At 46.1% G+C, this 18,584-nt stretch overlaps 1 protein-coding gene and 1 long non-coding RNA gene across 6 annotated transcripts in view; one reads left to right on the forward strand and one right to left on the reverse strand.

Moving 5' to 3' along the window:
- The window catches only part of LOC140717304 (Krueppel-like factor 15), a 28,561-nt gene extending 19,247 nt beyond the window's left edge, over positions 1-9,314 (reverse strand). For 4 of the 5 annotated variants that reach the window (XM_073030757.1, XM_073030760.1, XM_073030761.1 and 1 more), the window contains exon 1: positions 9,084-9,314. Coding sequence is in view for 1 of the 5 variants with exons in the window: in XM_073030756.1 (XP_072886857.1) it covers positions 1,122-1,196 (75 nt within the window). In the remaining 4 variants the exon portion in view is untranslated. Of the gene's footprint in view, positions 1-1,121; positions 1,353-9,083 lie in introns of those variants that run through there. The other variant, XM_073030756.1, reaches the window with a different exon arrangement.
- The window catches only part of LOC140717307 (uncharacterized), a 63,172-nt gene continuing 53,361 nt past the window's right edge, over positions 8,774-18,584 (forward strand). Inside the window, exon 1 of the long non-coding RNA XR_012096511.1 lies at positions 8,774-9,003. This is a non-coding gene — a long non-coding RNA (uncharacterized lncRNA). The remainder of the gene's footprint in view (positions 9,004-18,584) is intronic.

Raw genomic sequence — 18,584 nt, forward strand, 5'->3', positions numbered from 1 at the left:
GCCTCTGCAGTCAGATTTCTATACAGTCCATGAACACGACCTCACTAATCCTGTTTTGCATTGACTATCGATCTATTTACTTAACACAACTTATAGTCATTTTTAGAAACATGGAAAACCTACAGCACAATACAGGCTCTTCGGCCCACAAAGTTGTGCCGAACATGTCCCTACCTTAGAAATTACTAGGGTTACCCATAGCCCTCTATTTTTCTAAGCTCCATGTACCTAAAAGTCTCTTAAAAGACCCTACCGTATCCGCCTCCACCACTGTTGCCGGCAGCCCATTCCACGCACTCACCACTCAATCTTGAGTAAAAAACTTACCCCTGACATCTGCTCTGTATCTACTCCCCAGCACCTTAAACCTGTGTCTTCTTGTGGCAACCACTTCAGCCCTGTGAAAAAGCCTCTGACTATCCACACGATCAATGCCTCTCATCATCTTATACACCTCTATCAGGGCACCTCTTATCCTCCGTCGCTCCAAGGAGAAAAGGCCGAGTTCACTCAACCTATTCTCATAAGGCATGCTCCCCAATCCAGGAAACATCCTTGTAAATCTCTTCCGCACCCTTTCTATGGCTTCCACATCCTTCCTGCAGTGAGGCGACCAGAGCCGAGCACAGAACTCCAAGTGGGGTCTGTCTTGCACTGTACCACTGCCACAAAACAATACACTCCAATGATATTAAAACTGATAATTAACTGTTCTGCTCCTGAACGCCGCAAATTTCTACAGATGTACCGCGGAGAGCAGTCTACCTGGCTGTACCGCCGTCTGGTTTGCGGGGGGGGGGGGGGGGTGGGTGGGGGGTTACTCACAGGATTGAAAGAAGCTGCAGAAAATTGGGAATTCATTCCCTCCATCACGGGCAGTATCCTCCCCAGCATCCCGGACATCTTCAAGGAGCGATGCCTCGTCATTAAGGACCCTCGTCACCCAAGGCACTGAGCCCACGAACACTACCTCACTACTATTTTCACACTACTTAATTAATTAATTATATACACAGTTCCTGTAATTCCACGATTCATTATTATTAAGTGTTGTATTGTACTGCTGCCGCAAAATCAACAAATCTCACAGCACGCCGGTGATATTAAATCGGATTCTGAACCTGGCGTTGTGGGACCTGATGCTCCTGTACCTCCTGCCTGATGGTACTAGCGGGAAGAGGGCACGGCCTCAGCATTTAACGTGAGTATTTCTCCTGACAGTGCTTCATAGATGTCCTTGCCAGACTTGCTCCAATTCCCATGTCGTGGCCCATGCTGTACATTTATTGTTTCCATAGAAACAAAGAAAAGTGCCAAGTTACCGTCCACAGTTTTGCTTCTTTGGACCCCTCGGGTGGATTTAACTGAGCGCTCACTGAAGCGCTGTTTGTCCTAGTTCCTTGACAGGATTTGACCAGCCCAGAGCAACACACACCGAATGCTGCAAGTCAGGCAGCACCTAGAGAGGGGAGTAAACCACCCCCGTTTGGGTCTGGGACCCTTCATCAGGAAAGTGGCCTCGGCAGATACCAACTGAACTGAAGTTCCACTTGACAGGAAGGAAATTTAGCTTCAACTTTGAACACGGGCAAAGAGGTCCCTTCCGTTTGACTGTCGCCTGGGCGGTACGGTAGTGTTTGGCCAGCCTGATGCTTCACGCCGCTGGCCGTGGGGTCGAGGTTCGATTCCTCCCTGTAACCATGTGGGATTCCTCCGGGTGCTCTGCCTTCCTGCCACTGTCCACAGATGTACAGCTAAGAGTTGGTGAGGAGTGGACCTGCTACGTTTCTGACACTTCCCCACACAATCCTCGCTGATTTGATGACGCATTTCACTGTGCGTTGACAAATAAAGCTAATCTTTAAAATCTGCCCTGGTTGCACACTGACTAGATTGCTGGGTGATTTATCCTGTTTGATGGCATCTCCCAAAGGAGTCAATGATGCATCCAGATCAATTAACACTTCTAAAAATAGTCATTTTGTTGCCAAATTTTTAATAATTTTTAATCACTCATTTCCAAGTGACACTCTGCTTCTAGTTAACGCATTGAACTCAGACTGACTCAGTTAGTCATTAGTTCCGTGACTGGAAAACCTATCACTTAATTACAGTGAGCATGGATAGCAGGCAGGCTCGAAGGGCTCAATGGCCTTCCACTGCTCCCCTTCCTATGGAGTGTGTATGCCAGCATGCCTGTGTTTCTACCGTCCTTCCTACGTACCGGAAGAAATGATGCTTATGAAATGAACGTCCTACGTTGATGCCAGCATGATCAAAGAACAAGCTACTGATTTGAACTCAGTAGGTCAGGCAGAGAGAAATTAACTCCCTTTGGTTGTAAACTTAGCCGTCCTGGCTTTAATGTGACACATTGCAAAAGGGGTTGGAACAGATATAAATTAGGATGATTAGTGGGAAAAAAAGGAGCAAATATCGAAGATCTGTGATGCACAGTCCAAAAGATAACAAGAGCAACATTCAAAAAGGGATTGTTTATGTAACTGCAGGGGAAAATTGTGCAGAGCTCTAGGGGCAATGAGATTCATGGGATAGTTGTACGCCATTTTTATGTATTCTAGAGGCCCCATTCCATCACCAAATAAAATAGTTAAAAATTCCAATGTGGTGGGTGAGCAGGGGCAATATTTTTACTTTGTTTATTTTATTTAGAAATACAGCATGGAACAGGCTGCACCACCCAGTAATCCATCTATTGAACCTTAGCCCAATTACAGGAGAATTTTCAATGACCAATTAACCTACTAACTGGTACATCTTTGGACTGTGAGAGGAAACCAGAAACTCACACAGTCACAGGGAGAACATACAAACTCCTTACAGACGGCAGTGGAACTGAACACCGAACTCTGGTGCCCCGAACTGTAATAGCTGTCGTGTCGTTCTAACCACCAAGCCACAGTGGCGTCCCGCCTGAGGGATCTCCAGCATCGTGAAGCAGAAAGCACGGACCTGGGAAATTTCCACGAAAAAACGTAGGGATGTTAATGGGAGAACTCCTCTCTCCAGCTAGGTCAGCAATTCTACAGGGACCCATTCATACCAAGTAATGCAATTAGGTCAATCCCCAATGTGTACAGTGATGTTTTTTGTGTCTCACCAGCTGATGTTACATCTGTACAGGAGACAGCTGCACTGGCCAGGAGCTGGATCGAGGTGCAGTGACACTGCAATTACAACGGGCCGCTCCCATCTACAGTCGCAGAGTAGAAACAGGCCCTTTGGCCCAACTCGTCCATGCCAACCAAGATGGCCGTCTGAGCTAGTCCCCTTTGTCTGAACTTGGTCCATATACCTCCAAGCCTTTCCCATCCGAAATGAGATTAGCATTATTTGTCATGTGTACGCCGAAACAGGCAGTGAGAGGCGACACCTTGCATCATATCAAACCATAGAGGCTTGTGTTGGGCAGCCCGTGAGTATTGCCACATTCCTGGTGCCAACATGGTATGTCCACAACTCATTAACCTTAACCCCGGTGCCTTTGGGGAGAACATACAGGCAACAGCGGGAATCGAGCCACAACCTTGCATCTGGTTACAAAGCATTGTACTGACTGCTACACTGACCATGCTATCACTCTGAGTAAGTCATAAGTATATTGCAATTGGACCCACCTCTACCACTTCATCTGGCAGCTCCATCTATCCACGACCCTCGTGTAAAATGGTTGCCCGACAGGACCCCTTGAAATCTTTTCCTTGTCACCTTAAACCTATGTCCTCTAGTTTCAGAACTGGCCTATCCTGGGGGGGAAGAAATCTGCGACCATTCACCTCTCGTGATTTTATAAACCTCCCTGAGATCACCCCACAGCCTCCTACGCCCCAGGCAAAGCAGAGCAGCCTGTCCAATCTCTCCTTGTATCTCAAGTCCTCCAGTCCCAGTAACATTCTTCTGAATCTTCCCTTGCATTCTCACCAGCTTAATGACTGACGCCTCCTGTAGCTTGGAGTTCCCAACCTGGGGTTCACGGACCTCTCGGTTAACGGTAGGGGTCCAACGCATGAAAAAGGTCGGAAACCCCTGCTGTGGCTGAATAACTGGAACTGCACTACTCCCAGCGTGGTCTCACCAACATCTGATACAATCTCAATTCTGATACCGGGGCATTTGTGGACTTCTGATATCTGGTTTCCAACGACAAAGTTTGACTCAGGTCATCAGTGCTGAAAGAAATCCACCTGCGTTCTGACGCACACCAACTCCCCCTCTCACTGACACGGTGGTATAAATCTCACAGCTATGCAAACGTCAGGTGTGAAAATGTTAAAGAGTCCCCAGGCTCAGGCAAGAGTTCTGATCAGCCACTGGTGCGTTCTAGTTTTACACCCCAGTGGAGCCCTCATGAGATACAGCACAGACACCCTCATGAGGGACCTTTCAAGGAGCACGCTCGAATGGGGAACTGAAGTTGGAGAAATTTAGTGACATGTTTAAACATGCAGATGAACGTCTGCCAGCTAACTGACCAATAAGACGCAGGAGCAGATTTAGACCATTCAGCACATCGAGTCTGCCCCATGATTCCAACATGGCTGATTTATTACCCCTCTCCACCCCATTCTCCTGCCTTTTCCCCGTAGCCTTTGACACCCTTACTAATAAAGAAAGTATCAACCTCCGCTTTAAATATACTCAGTGACTTGACAACCACAGCTGTCTGTGACAATGATTTCCACAGATTCACTACTCTCCGGCTAAATAAATTCCTCCTCATCTCTGCTGTAAAGGGATTTCCTTTTATCCTGAGGTTGTGCCCTTTGATTGTAGACTCCCCCACTACAGGAAACATCCTCTCTATGTTCACCAGGCCTTTTAATATTCCAAAGGTTTGAATGAGATCCCTCCTGGTTCCTCTAAACTCCAGTGAGCCACCAAATGCTTCTCATATGTTAACCTTTTCACTCCTGGAAATAAATGATACACGTGCCCCTAAAACCACTGCAAACTCTTCTGTGAAAGTATTCAATAATTGCATACAAGTCCCACCAATACCTCTCCCCCCCCCCCAACACCACCACTCACTGACACAAACTTGAATTCTAAAAGGAAGAAAATAAATCGCTTTTACAGATTTGATTTCACATCTGGCTCAGGTCATAGGTTAGTAAACTGGTTTAGTTCCCACACTGGTTTCATGAGAACACTTATACAGTCTCTCCCTTTCACAGCGTCACACATAAAAAATGTAAAGTTTATTTACTTGTTTAGCATGAAAACAGGCCCTTCCGGCCCAACAGCACTAATGAGACCAATTAAACTATTAACTTGTATGTCTTTGGGCTGTGGGAGGAAACCGGGGCTCTCGGAGAAACCCGCAAGGTCAAGTGGAAAACGCACAAACTCTTTATGGAATTGAACCCGGGTCTTTGGCACTGTAATAACATTACACTACCCACTGCGACACAAGACATCTTTGGCATGTATGCAGTTTTAAAAAGACAGCAAGGTGACAGAAAATATTTTGGCCAAGTGTACTGGTTCCTGCAGTGTCTGTGAAATTATTTTATATGGATACGAACATTGACGCAGGACAAAATTATTTAGTTTGCAACATCACAACATTCACTCAGTGGACACTATATTAGTTACCCCTGCACGTAATAAAATGGCCACTCGGTGTATGTTCGTGGTCTGCTGCTGCTGCACCTCATCCACTTCAAAGTTTAACATATCATACATTCAGAGATGTTCCTCTGCACACACCACTCCTGTAACGCATGGTTATTTGAGTTACAGTCGCCTTCCTGTCAGCTTGAACAGTCTGGCCATTCTCCTCTGACCTCTCTCATTGACACAGAACTGCTGCTCACTATCCCCCCACCCCCCCCCCCACCACCACCCCCCCCATTTTTCACACCATTCTCTACAAACTCTGGAGACAGTTGTGTGTGAAAATCCCAGGAGATCAGCAGTTACTGAGATACTCAAACCACCCCATCTGGCACCAACAGTTATTCCATTGTCAAGGTTACTAAGAGGAGGAGTCACACTATTGATTACAGGGATATCGCAGTAGAACATAGGGAAGATATCCCTGAGGAATCATCTAAGCCATGCAGATAGAACTGAGGATTAGGTGATGGATGAGCAATTTGTTTGGGTTACACTCAATAGAAGTTAGTGTAAGCAAATTGCGGAGATGTATAAAAGCATTAGGGTGATAGTCCTGATGAAGGGTCTCAGCCCAAAACATCGACAATACTCTTTTACACAGATGCTGCCTGGCCTACTGAGTTCCACCAGCATTTTGTGTGTGTTGCTTAGATTTCCAGCATCTACAGATTTTCTCTAGAGGGTGATTTTGGCCGAAGACTTTACCTTTCCTACTATTGACAGGATTCGCCTTAGTGCAGAGCTTGGATGGGTTAGAATGTTAAAAGTCTGTAAGATAGTCTTTGAAACAGCACATAGATAGTTCTACCGGAGAAGGTGATAATGCTTGTTGACTGTAGCTTTCCCATTATTGACAGGATTTGCCTGACTAAGAAGGGTTGGATGGGTTGGAATGTTAATTATCTGTAAGATAGCCTTTTGAGATAATATGTAGATGGTTTCACTACAGAAGGTACCTTCAGAAATGAAACCAGATAGAAGGTGGTAGAAGTGTCAATTAGGGAACACTTTACAACAATATCCATAATTATTTAAGTTTTAGTTTACTTTTATGTTTTTTTAAAGAGATACAACATGGAACTGACCCCTCTGGCCCAACAAGCTGCACTACCCAGCACCAACTTACTTAACACTAGTCTATTCTCAAGAAAATTTACAATGACCCATCAGTATGTATTTGTTACAACATAGTTATGGATAAAGATAGGGCTGGTGCTCAAGTTAAGGTCCCTACTTGGGGTAAGGCTGATTTTTGACTGCGATTGCCAAAGAGCAGCTGGTGAAAGCAGGTAGGGAGCAGAACCTTGCAGGTAAAATGACATCTGGCAAGTAGGGACTTTCCTAAAGAGCGTTGCAAAAATTCTGGTAAGGGGGAATTGAAGGAGCAGAGAGCCAAAGTCCTTCTCCAATGGCAAGAGTGTCAAAAAGCAAGAGGACATAGATTTAAAATGGGGGGGGGGTGGGGGGGGAATTTTAAAAGGCGATCTGAGGGGTAAGTGCTTTTGCGCTCTGAGTTGTTGATATCTTGAACACGCTGCCCGAGGACCTGGTGGAGTCAAATACAATTACTGAGTATAGGAGGCATTTAGACAGGCCTTAAACATACAAGATGGGGATCTAATACAGGAAAACAGGCTTAAGAGTAGATGGGCAAAAAGGTTGGCATGAAAGAGAAGGGCTGAAGATCCCACTTCTGGGCTGTATAACTTTATGACTGTGTGTTCAAAGCTGCTTTGAAAACACTTAGAAATCCCTGACTACGTCCAAAGTGAAGAAGAAGCATTCAGGCTGGTATTAAAAGCCTTGAGGCAAGTCAGCGGGAGCACACAATCTTGTATGATTCAATGGCCTGTGACTTCATAAACAAAGAGAAAATCTGCAAATGTTGGAGATCTGAGTAACGCACACAAAATGCTGGGGGAACTCAGCAGGCCAGCATGCAGAGTCCACGTTTTGGGCTGAAACCCTTATGCAGAACTCACAATTACTCAAGATTCGGCAGGATTTCTACTCTGCAAAGTCTCTTCCAGGGACGCCTACCCTGAAGAAGTTTAAATCTTCCAGTCCTGCTGAAGGGTTTTGACCTGAAATGTCAACTGTACTTTTTTTTCCCCATAGTAACCGCTTGGCCTGCTGAGTTCCTCCAGCAATTTGCAAACTTCATAATCTACCTTGTCAAGGCCTGGCACCTTAATGTCTCACCTGTGTTGTCCCTTCTCTGTTACACTTTATTTTGCATTCTGTTAAAGCTTCTTCTTTGGACTACCTCAATGTACTGGTGTAATGAAATGATCTGTATTGATGGCGTGTGACACTAAATTTTTCACTGTACATCATAATGAACCAATTTTCCAATTTGCACAGAGGCCTTGAGTATGTGGCAGATTTATCTTTGTCTTTTTGTGTAGTTTCTAAAATAAATTCTATAGCATTTCCCCCCGTAAATTCCAGCGAGAAAATGAAATCTCAAGGTAGAATATGGTAACATACGCGTACTTTGGTAATAACTTTAAACTTATGAATTTTTAAAGGGAGAAGACCACTTCGCAAACGACTCAATCAGGCGCTTTCTGTCGCATCTGTCTGCCGATCATTACATTGGCCTCATCAGCCAGCTCAGGACCTGAAGAAACCACGTCTCCCTCAACCCTGGAGGAGAAATGAGCCCAAAATGGATTTCCGCAGTTAATCGTTTACGGTTTCAAAGAACTTCCATTGAAAAAAAAATATCGCCAACTTTTCGCGACCAAGATCTTAATGCTGCTGGCTTCTGCAATCTTCTCTGAGAAAGTCACCATAATGTTTTAGTTAAAAACGTGAACTCGGATCAGCCTGGCCATTTAAATGCTGGAGTTTAAAGGAAAGTGCATGTTTTGTTGAAGGCAGGACTGTCAACACTAGCGTCTCTTGTCTGCCGAAAGGTTAATTAATGTTGTAGTGCCTCGTGACAGCTAGAGGTTTACATTGCATCAGCCACTCAGCCACAGGGCCTGCCCTCGCTCCATTGCTATTGGTCTCCTGTTGCATCCCTGTTCCAATTGAGAAAGAGCTCTGCACAGCCTCTTCTGATGATAGGTCAACGCGGCTGTCAGTCAGATCAAGGACAGCTGGCATCGACAGTATCAAATTACATTGAGGAAAAAAGTTGCAAAAAATTCATTCTTCCGTCTGGCAGCGAAAGCAAATCTCAACACTCTTCTTACTTTATAATTTTATTCTAACGTTATACGTTAAAGAAAAGTTTCATTATAATGAACACCAAGCAGCTTTTCATATTTTCCGAAACACACCGCTCCCGTGACGTGATTTAAGGAAACATTGCAGAAGGAAAACAATTTTAAACTTGCTCGGATGAACTATGGGGTAAGGAACGGAATTGCTGCAGTTAGAACCAATAAGACTATCTGTCGTGCGGCATATTATACTGAAATATATTCTCTAACCTGGTTTTGCACAGAAAATGCAATGCGGCCGTCGGAAACATCTGGCGCCCCCGCTGTCGTTGCAACGCACGGGTCTGTGTTAGTATCTGCTGATCATTTATTCTCTGGTCCACACGCTTTGCAAGGATTACCACTGCAGGCGGGTTTCGCTCGGCTCAGCCTGCGCCGCTGTCACGCGCTCGCTCCTTCCATGCTGGCAGCACCCGCGTCACGTGGCAGAGGCTCGTCCGCATCCCCCGCCGCTGATTGGTCGGTGGGAAGGAGGCTCGTCCGGGGAAAGGTGGGCAGGGACGGCACGCGCTCCCGGGCTCCTGTCAATCATCCGCCGAGTCCCTCGGCCAGCGCTGCGGCGTCGCGGATGCGCTGCTGGTGTGCAGGTTCAGGATTATATTGCATCGTTATTAGCGCATGCAATGCCGGGCAAATGGGTGCAGGAACCATATATGCTCTGGCTTTCAGCTTTGTTCGCCCAATGTACATCGAAGCGGCGGAACAAACGGTGAACATAATCCAAGGACTGTGCTGGGGACAGCCTGCAAGTGTCGCCACACTTCCAGAGCCAGAATAGCATCCTGTTAACCCTAACCAAGGTTTGTCTTTGGAATATGGGAGTACCCAGAGGGAAACCCAAGCCATCACAGGGAGGAGGTAAACGTCCTGAGAGACAGCGGAGGCAATCGAACCCACTTACCAAAGGGGTCTTTGGCCCCGGACTCTCAGACTTCAATCCAACCTCCTACCTCCAGGCTCGTCCGGACCCGGAGACATTGGGATCGCAAGGCTTTGACCTTCAGGCCTCTACTTCTGGACTTGCTAATCTCAGTCTTCAACCTTCGGGCATCCACCTGCAAACTCGCTGAGCTCTGGACTTCACCCTATGCCGACCTCTGGGTATCGACCCCATGACTCGCCAATCACAGGTTTGACCTTCAGGCCTCGACCCCATGACTGGCCAATCACGGGTTTGACCTTTAGGCCTCCACTCCGTGACTGGCCAATCACGGGTTTGACCTTCAGGCCTCGACCCCATGACTGACCAATCACGGGTTTGACCTTTAGGCCTCCACTCTGTGACTGGCCAATCACGGGTTTGACCTTCAGGCCTCGACCCCATGACTGACCAATCACGGGTTTGACCTTTAGGCCTCCACTCCGTGACTGCCCAATCACGGGTTTGACCTTCAGGCCTCGACCCCATGACTAGCCAATCACGGGTTTGACCTTCAGGCCTCAACTTCTGGATTGGCAAGGAACTCCGATCCCGATGACCTGGGGAGGTTCACTGGTCCTCATGGCTCCAGCCCATACGAACCTCCAACCTGGGGATCACTGGTCTCTTCAGCGTCTGCCAACCTGACCTCCGGAGATGTTGACCTTTGACCGTAGATCGCCCCAGCCTGTCCCTGATTCCTCAATTACTGCCCCAACCTCTAACTCTACCTCATTCCAGTCCATAAACCCTAAACTGACCCCCAACTCCCCACACTACCCCCCAAACTATCCTTATAAACCTAAAAAAAACAATTAAATCTGAGTCACGACATTGATGGACATCACAGCTCAGTGCCATCTTGATCAGAGGCTTCACATGGTCTAAATCCCTCCACTATTTGTTTTAAAGGCTTGCCTAAAAGCCTCTGAAATGTGTCTATCGTATCATCTTCCACCTCTTCCTGGCACCAGGCATCTGCCGTTCTTTGTGTAAAAACGTTCGCCTTGTAAATCTCCTTTAAACTTTCCCCCTCTCATCTTAAAGCCATGACCTCCAGTATTTCTCCCGTGATAAAAACTGGCTGTCTACCCCATCTATGTTTCTCATGATTTTCAAAGTTTCACAGGTTGCTTTTAGTAGGTATGCAGTATACAACCTGAAATTCGTACTCTTCACAGACATCCATGAAACAAGAAACACCATAGAATGAATCATAGAAACATCGATAAGTCACCCCCCCCTCTGCACGAACACTGACAGAACCCCCACCCCTCACCCCCTCATGGAAGCAACAGAAGAGCTCCAAAGCCCCAATAATTTAAAAGATTCTTTCAAGACTTCCCTTGGCGTCTGACTCTCCAGGAAAACATCCAAGTTCGACCAAGTTCTCCTTACAGCGTATACTCTCCAGTCAAGGCAACATACAGGTGAGCCTCTTCTGTATGCTCTTTATAGTGTCCACGTCTTTCCTGTAATACAGTGACCAGAACCAATCACATTACTCCAAATGTGGACCAATCAGAGTGTTGACCAGCTGCAACATGATATCCTGGAATCAGTGACCAGAACAGGACTTGTATTATTTATTAATTGATTGATTGATTGATTGAGATATAGCACACAGTAGGTCCTTTGGCCCTTCGAACTGCACTCTCCAGCTATCCCTGATTTAACCCTAGCCTAATTATGGGGCAATTTACAATGACCAGTTAACTTACCAGCCGGTAGATCTTTGGACTGTGGGAGGAAACCAGAGGACCCAGAGGAAACCCACGCAGTCACGGGGAGAACATACAAACTCCTTACGGGCAGTGGTGGGATTTGAACCTGTGTCACTGGTACTGTAAAGTGTTGTGCTAACCACTACACTACCATGCCACCCCAAAGTATATAGAAACATAGAAATATAGAAAATAGATGCAGGCGTAGGTCATTCGGCCCTTCGAGCCTGCACCGCCATTCAGTATGATCATCCAACTCAGAACCCTGTACCTGCTTTCTCTCCATACCCCCTAATCCCTTTAGCCACAAGAGCCATATCTAACTTCCTCTTAAATATAGCCAATGAACCAGTCTCAACTGTTTCCTGTGGCAGAGAATTCCACAGATTCACCACTCTCTGTGTGAAGAAGTTTTTCCTCATCTCGGTCCTAAAAGGCTTCCCCTTTATCCTTAAACTGTGACCCCTCGTTCTGGACTTCCCCAACATCGGAAATAATCTTCCTGCATCTAGCCTGTCCAATCCCTTTAGAATTTTATACGTTTCAATAAGATCCCCCCCTCAATCTTCTAAATTCCAGTGAGTATAAGCCTGGTCGATCCAGTCTTTCTTCATATAAAAGTCCTGCCATCCCAGGAATCAATCTGGTGAACCTTCTCTGTACTCCCTCTATGGCAAGAATATCTTTCCTCAGATTAGGGGTCCAAAACTGCACACAATATTCTAGGTGCGGTCTCACCAAGGCCTTGTACAACTGCAGTAGAACCTCCCTGCAACTGTACTCAAATCCTTTTGCTATGAATGCCAATATACCATTTGCCTTTTTCACCGCCTGCTGTACCTGCATGCCCACCTTCAATGACTGGTGTACAATGACACCCAGGTCTCGTTGCACCTCCCCTTTTCCTAATCAGCCGCCGTTCAGATAATAATCTGTTTTCCTGTTCTTGCAACCAAAGTGGATAACCTCACATTTATCCACATTAAATTGCATCTGCCATGAATTTGCCCACTCAACTAACCTATCCAAGTCACCCTGCATCCTCTTAGCATCCTCCTCACAGCTAACACCGCCGCCCAGCTTCGTGTCATCCGCAAACTTGGAGATGCTGCATTTAATTCCCTCGTCTAAATCATTAATATATATTGTAAACAACTGGGGTCCCAGCACTGAGCCTTGCGGTACCCCACTAGTCACTGCCTGCCATTCTGGAAAGGTCCCGTTTACTCCCACTCTTTGCTTCCTGTCTGCCAACCAATTCTCTATCCACATCAATACCATACCCCCAATACCATGTGCTTTAAGTTTGCACACTAATCTCCTGTGTGGGACCTTGTCAAAAGCCTTTTGAAAATCTAAATATACCACATCCACTGGCTCTCCCCTATCCACTCTACTAGTTACATCATCAAAAAATTCTATAAGATTCGTCAGACATGATTTTCCTTTCACAAATCCATGCTGACTTTGTCCGATGATTTCACCTTCGATGTACATTGGGCGAACAAAGCTGAAAGCCAGAGCATATATGGTTCCTGCACCCATTTGCCCGGCATTGCATGCGCTAATAACGATGCAATATAATCCTGAACCTGCACACCAGCAGCGCATCCGCGACGCCGCAGCGCTGGCCGAGGGACTCGGCGGATGATTGACAGGAGCCCGGGAGCGCGTGCCGTCCCTGCCCACCTTTCCCCGGACTCTCAGACTTCAATCCAACCTCCTACCTCCAGGCTCGTCCGGACCCGGAGACATTGGGATCGCAAGGCTTTGACCTTCAGGCCTCTACTTCTGGACTAGCTAATCTCAGTCTTCAACCTTCGGGGATCCACCTGCAAACTCGCTGAGCTCTGGACTTCACCCTATGCCGACCTCTGGGTATCGACCCCATGACTCGCCAATCACAGGTTTGACCTTCAGGCCTCGACCCCATGACTGGCCAATCACGGGTTTGACCTTTAGGCCTCCACTCCGTGACTGGCCAATCACGGGTTTGACCTTCAGGCCTCGACCCCATGACTGACCAATCACGGGTTTGACCTTTAGGCCTCCACTCCGTGACTGGCCAATCACGGGTTTGACCTTCAGGCCTCGACCCCATGACTGACCAATCACGGGTTTGACCTTTAGGCCTCCACTCCGTGACTGCCCAATCACGGGTTTGACCTTCAGGCCTCGACCCCATGACTAGCCAATCACGGGTTTGACCTTCAGGCCTCAACTTCTGGATTGGCAAGGAACTCCGATCCCGATGACCTGGGGAGGTTCACTGGTCCTCATGGCTCCAGCCCATACGAACCTCCAACCTGGGGATCACTGGTCTCTTCAGCGTCTGCCAACCTGACCTCCGGAGATGTTGACCTTTGACCGTAGATCGCCCCAGCCTGTCCCTGATTCCTCAATTACTGCCCCAACCTCTAACTCTACCTCATTCCAGTCCATAAACCCTAAACTGACCCCCAACTCCCCACACTACCCCCCAAACTATCCTTATAAACCTAAAAAAAACAATTAAATCTGAGTCACGACATTGATGGACATCACAGCTCAGTGCCATCTTGATCAGAGGCTTCACATGGTCTAAATCCCTCCACTATTTGTTTTAAAGGCTTGCCTAAAAGCCTCTGAAATGTGTCTATCGTATCATCTTCCACCTCTTCCTGGCACCAGGCATCTGCCGTTCTTTGTGTAAAAACGTTCGCCTTGTAAATCTCCTTTAAACTTTCCCCCTCTCATCTTAAAGCCATGACCTCCAGTATTTCTCCCGTGATAAAAACTGGCTGTCTACCCCATCTATGTTTCTCATGATTTTCAAAGTTTCACAGGTTGCTTTTAGTAGGTATGCCGTATACAACCTGAAATTCGTACTCTTCACAGACATCCATGAAACAAGAAACACCATAGAATGAATCATAGAAACATCGATAAGTCACCCCCCCCTCTGCACGAACACTGACAGAACCCCCACCCCTCATCCCCTCATGGAAGCAACAGAAGAGCTCCAAAGCCCCAATAATTTAAAAGATTCTTTCAAGACTTCCCTCGGCCTCTGACTCTCCAGGAAAACATCCAAGTTCGACCAAGTTCTCCTTACAGCGTATACTCTCCAGTCAAGGCAACATACAGGTGAGCCTCTTCTGTATGCTCTTTATAGTGTCCACGTCTTTCCTGTAATACAGTGACCAGAACCAATCACATTACTCCAAATGTGGACCAATCAGAGTGTTGACCAGCTGCAACATGATATCCTGGAATCAGTGACCAGAACAGGACTTGTATTATTTATTAATTGATTGATTGATTGATTGAGATATAGCACACAGTAGGTCTTTTGGCCCTTCGAACTGCACTCTCCAGCTATCCCTGATTTAACCCTAGCCTAATTATGGGGCAATTTACAATGACCAGTTAACTTACCAGCCGGTAGGTCTTTGGACTGTGGGAGGAAACCAGAGGACCCAGAGGAAACCCACGCAGTCACGGGGAGAACATACAAACTCCTTACGGGCAGTGGTGGGATTTGAACCTGTGTCACTGGTACTGTAAAGTGTTGTGCTAACCACTACACTACCATGCCACCCCAAAGTATATAGAAATATGGAAAATAGGTGCAGGAGTAGGTCATTCGGCCCTTCGAGCCTGCACCGCCATTCAGTATGATCATCCAACTCAGAACCCTGTACCTGCTTTCTCTCCATACCCCCTGATCCCTTTAGCCACAAGGGCCATATCTAACTTCCTCTTAAATATATCCAATGAACCGGCCTCAACTGTTTCCTGTGGCAGAGAATTCCACAGATTCACCACTCTCTGTGTGAAGAAGTTTTTCCTCATCTCGGTCCTAAAAGGCTTCCCCTTTATCCTTAAACTGTGACCCCTCATTCTGGACTTCCCCAACATCGGAAATAATCTTCCTGCATCTAGCCTGTCCAATCCCTTTAGAATTTTATACGTTTCAATAAGATCCCCCCCTCAATCTTCTAAATTCCAGTGAGTATAAGCCTAGTCGATCCAGTCTTCCTTCATATAAAAGTCCTGCCATCCCAGAAATCAATCTGGTGAACCTTCTCTGTACTCCTCTATGGCAAGAATGTCTTTCCTCAGATTAGGGGACCAAAAGTGCACACAATATTCTAGGTGTGGTCTCACCAAGGCCTTGTACAACTGCAGTAGAACCTCCCTGCTCCTGTACTCAAATCCTTTTGCTATGAATGCCAACATACCATTTGCCTTTTTCACCGCCTGCTGTACCTGCATGCCCACCTTCAATGACTGGTGTACAATGACACCCAGGTCTCGTTGCACCTCCCCTTTTCCTAATCGGCCCACCGTTCAGATAATAATCTATTTTCCTGTTCTTGCAACCAAAGTGGATAACCTCACATTTATCCACATTAAATTGCATCTGCCATGAATTTGCCCACTCAACTAACCTATCCAAGTCACCCTGCATCCTCTTAGCATCCTCCTCACAGCTAACACCAGCTTCGTGTCATCCGCAAACTTGGAGATGCTGCATTTAATTCCCTCGTCTAAATCATTTAATATATATTGTAAACAACTGGGGTCCCAGCACTGAGCCTTGCGGTACCTCACTAGTCACTGCCTGCCATTCTGGAAAGGTCCCGTTTACTCCCACTCTTTGCTTCCTGTCTGCCAACCAATTCTCTATCCACATCAATACCATACCCCCCAATACCATGTGCTTTAAGTTTGCACACTAATCTCCTGTGTGGGACCTTGTCAAAAGCCTTTTGAAATCTAAATATACCACATCCACTGGCTCTCCCCTATCCACTCTACTAGTTACATCATCAAAAAATTCTATAAGATTCGTCAGACATGATTTTCCTTTCACAAATCCATGCTGACTTTGTCCGATGATTTCACCCTCTTCCAAATGTGCTGTTATCACATCTTTGATAATCAACTCTAGCATTTTCCCCACCACCGATGTCAGACTCACCGGTCTATAATTCCCCGGTTTTTCCTCTCCCTCCTTTTTTAAAAAGTGGGGTTACATTAGCCACCCTCCATTCCTCAGGAACTAGTCCAGAATCTAAGGAGTTTTGAAAAATTATCACTAATGCATCCACTATTTCTTGGGCTTCTTCCTTAAGCACTCTGGGATGCAGACCATCTGGCCCTGGGGATTTATCTGCTTTTAATCCCTTCAATTTACCTAACACCACTTCCCTACTAACATGTATTTCCCTCAGTTCCTCCATCTCACTAGACCCTCGGTCCCCTACTATTTCCGGAAGATTATTTATGTGAAGACAGAGCCAAAGTAGTTATTCAATTGGTCTACCATGTCCTTGTTCCCTATGATCAATTCACCGGTTTCTGACTGTAAAGGACCTACATTTGTCTTGACCAATCTTTTTCTTTTCACATATCTATAAAAGCTTTTACAGTCAGTTTTTATGTTCCCTGCCAGCTTTCTCTCATAATCTTTTTTCCCTTTCCTAATTAAGCCCTTTGTCCTCCTCTGCTGGTCTCTGAATTTCTCCCAGTCCTCAGGTGTGCTGCTTTTTTTTGCTAATTTATATGTTTCTTCTTTGGACTTGATACTATCCCCACTTTCCCTTGTCAGCCACGGGTGCACTACCTTCCCTGGTTTATTCTTTTGCCAAACTGGGATGAACAATTGTTGTAGTTCATCCATGTGATCTTTAAATGCTTGCCATTGCATATCCACCGTCAACCCTTTAAGTATCATTTGCCAGTCTATCTTAGCTAATTCATGATTCATACCTTCAAAGTTACCCTTCTTTAAGTTCAGAACCTTTGTTTCTGAATTAACTATGTCACTTTCCATCTTAGTGAAGAAGTCCACCATATTATGGTCACTCTTACCCAAGGGGCCTTGCACAACAAGATTGCTAACTAACCCTTCCTCATTGCTCAATACCCAATCTAGAATGGCCTGTTCTCTAGTTGGTTCCTCGGCATGTTGGTTCAGAAAACCATCCCGCATACATTCTAAGAAATCCTCTTCCTCAGCACCCTTACCAATTTGGTTCACCCAATCTATATGTAGATTGAAGTCACCCATTATAACTACTGTTCCTTTATTGCACGCATTTCTAATTTCCTGTTTAATGCCACCCCCAACCTCACTACTACTGTTAGGTGGCCTGTACATAACTCCCACCAAGTATTCTTGGTGTTCTTCATATATACGTCAAGTATTCTCACGTGACATCAGAAACCAGTTGGCCCATTGTATCTATGCTGGGTCTCCTTACAAGTCCTGTACTTAAACTACCCAATTATGTTCGCCTGTATATTAAATTTATCAGCAAAGAATGTACTGTATGTGTCACCATATACTCCCTTAACAATCATTTTCTTGCGGAAATACAATAGAATCAATGAAAAATTACAAACAACCAGTGTGAAAAAGAAGACAACCTGTGCATTTGATAGTGGTATACACAATAATGAGGGGTTTTGATAGGGTAAATGCAGCAGGCTTTTTCCCTTAAGGTCGGGTGAGACTACAACTAGAGGTCACGGGTTAAGGGTGAAAGGTGTATCGTTTAAGGGGAAGATGAGGGGAAACCTCTTCACTCAGAGGGTCGTGAGAGAGTGAAGCGAGCTGCCAGCACAAGTGGCACGTGCGAGCTTGACTTCAACGTTTAAGAGAAGTTTGGACAGGTACACGGATGGTAAGGGTATGGAGAGCTATGGTCGACAGGAGTAGCCAGTTTAAATGGCTCAGCATGGACTAGATGGGTCGAAGGGCCTGTTTTTATGCTGTACTTTTCTGTGACTCTACCTAAACAAACAAATAAAAACAGTAAATAAATACTACTGAGAACATGAGTGTAGTGTCCTTGAAAGAGAGTCTGTAGGTTGTGGGGTCAGTTCAGAGTTGAGGTGAGTGTAGTTATCCACGCTGGTCCAAGAGCCTGACATTTAAGGGGTAATAAGTGTTCCTGAAACTGCTGGTGTGTGACCTAAGGGTCACACTGCCTCCTGCCTGCTGGTAGTAGTGAGATGGAGTGGATGGTGGGAGTCCTTGATGATGGATGTCACTATCAGGAGTGAAAAACTTACTTG

This window comes from Hemitrygon akajei, chromosome 27 (genome assembly GCF_048418815.1).
Source record: "Hemitrygon akajei chromosome 27, sHemAka1.3, whole genome shotgun sequence".
Taxonomy (NCBI): Eukaryota; Metazoa; Chordata; class Chondrichthyes; order Myliobatiformes; family Dasyatidae; genus Hemitrygon; species Hemitrygon akajei.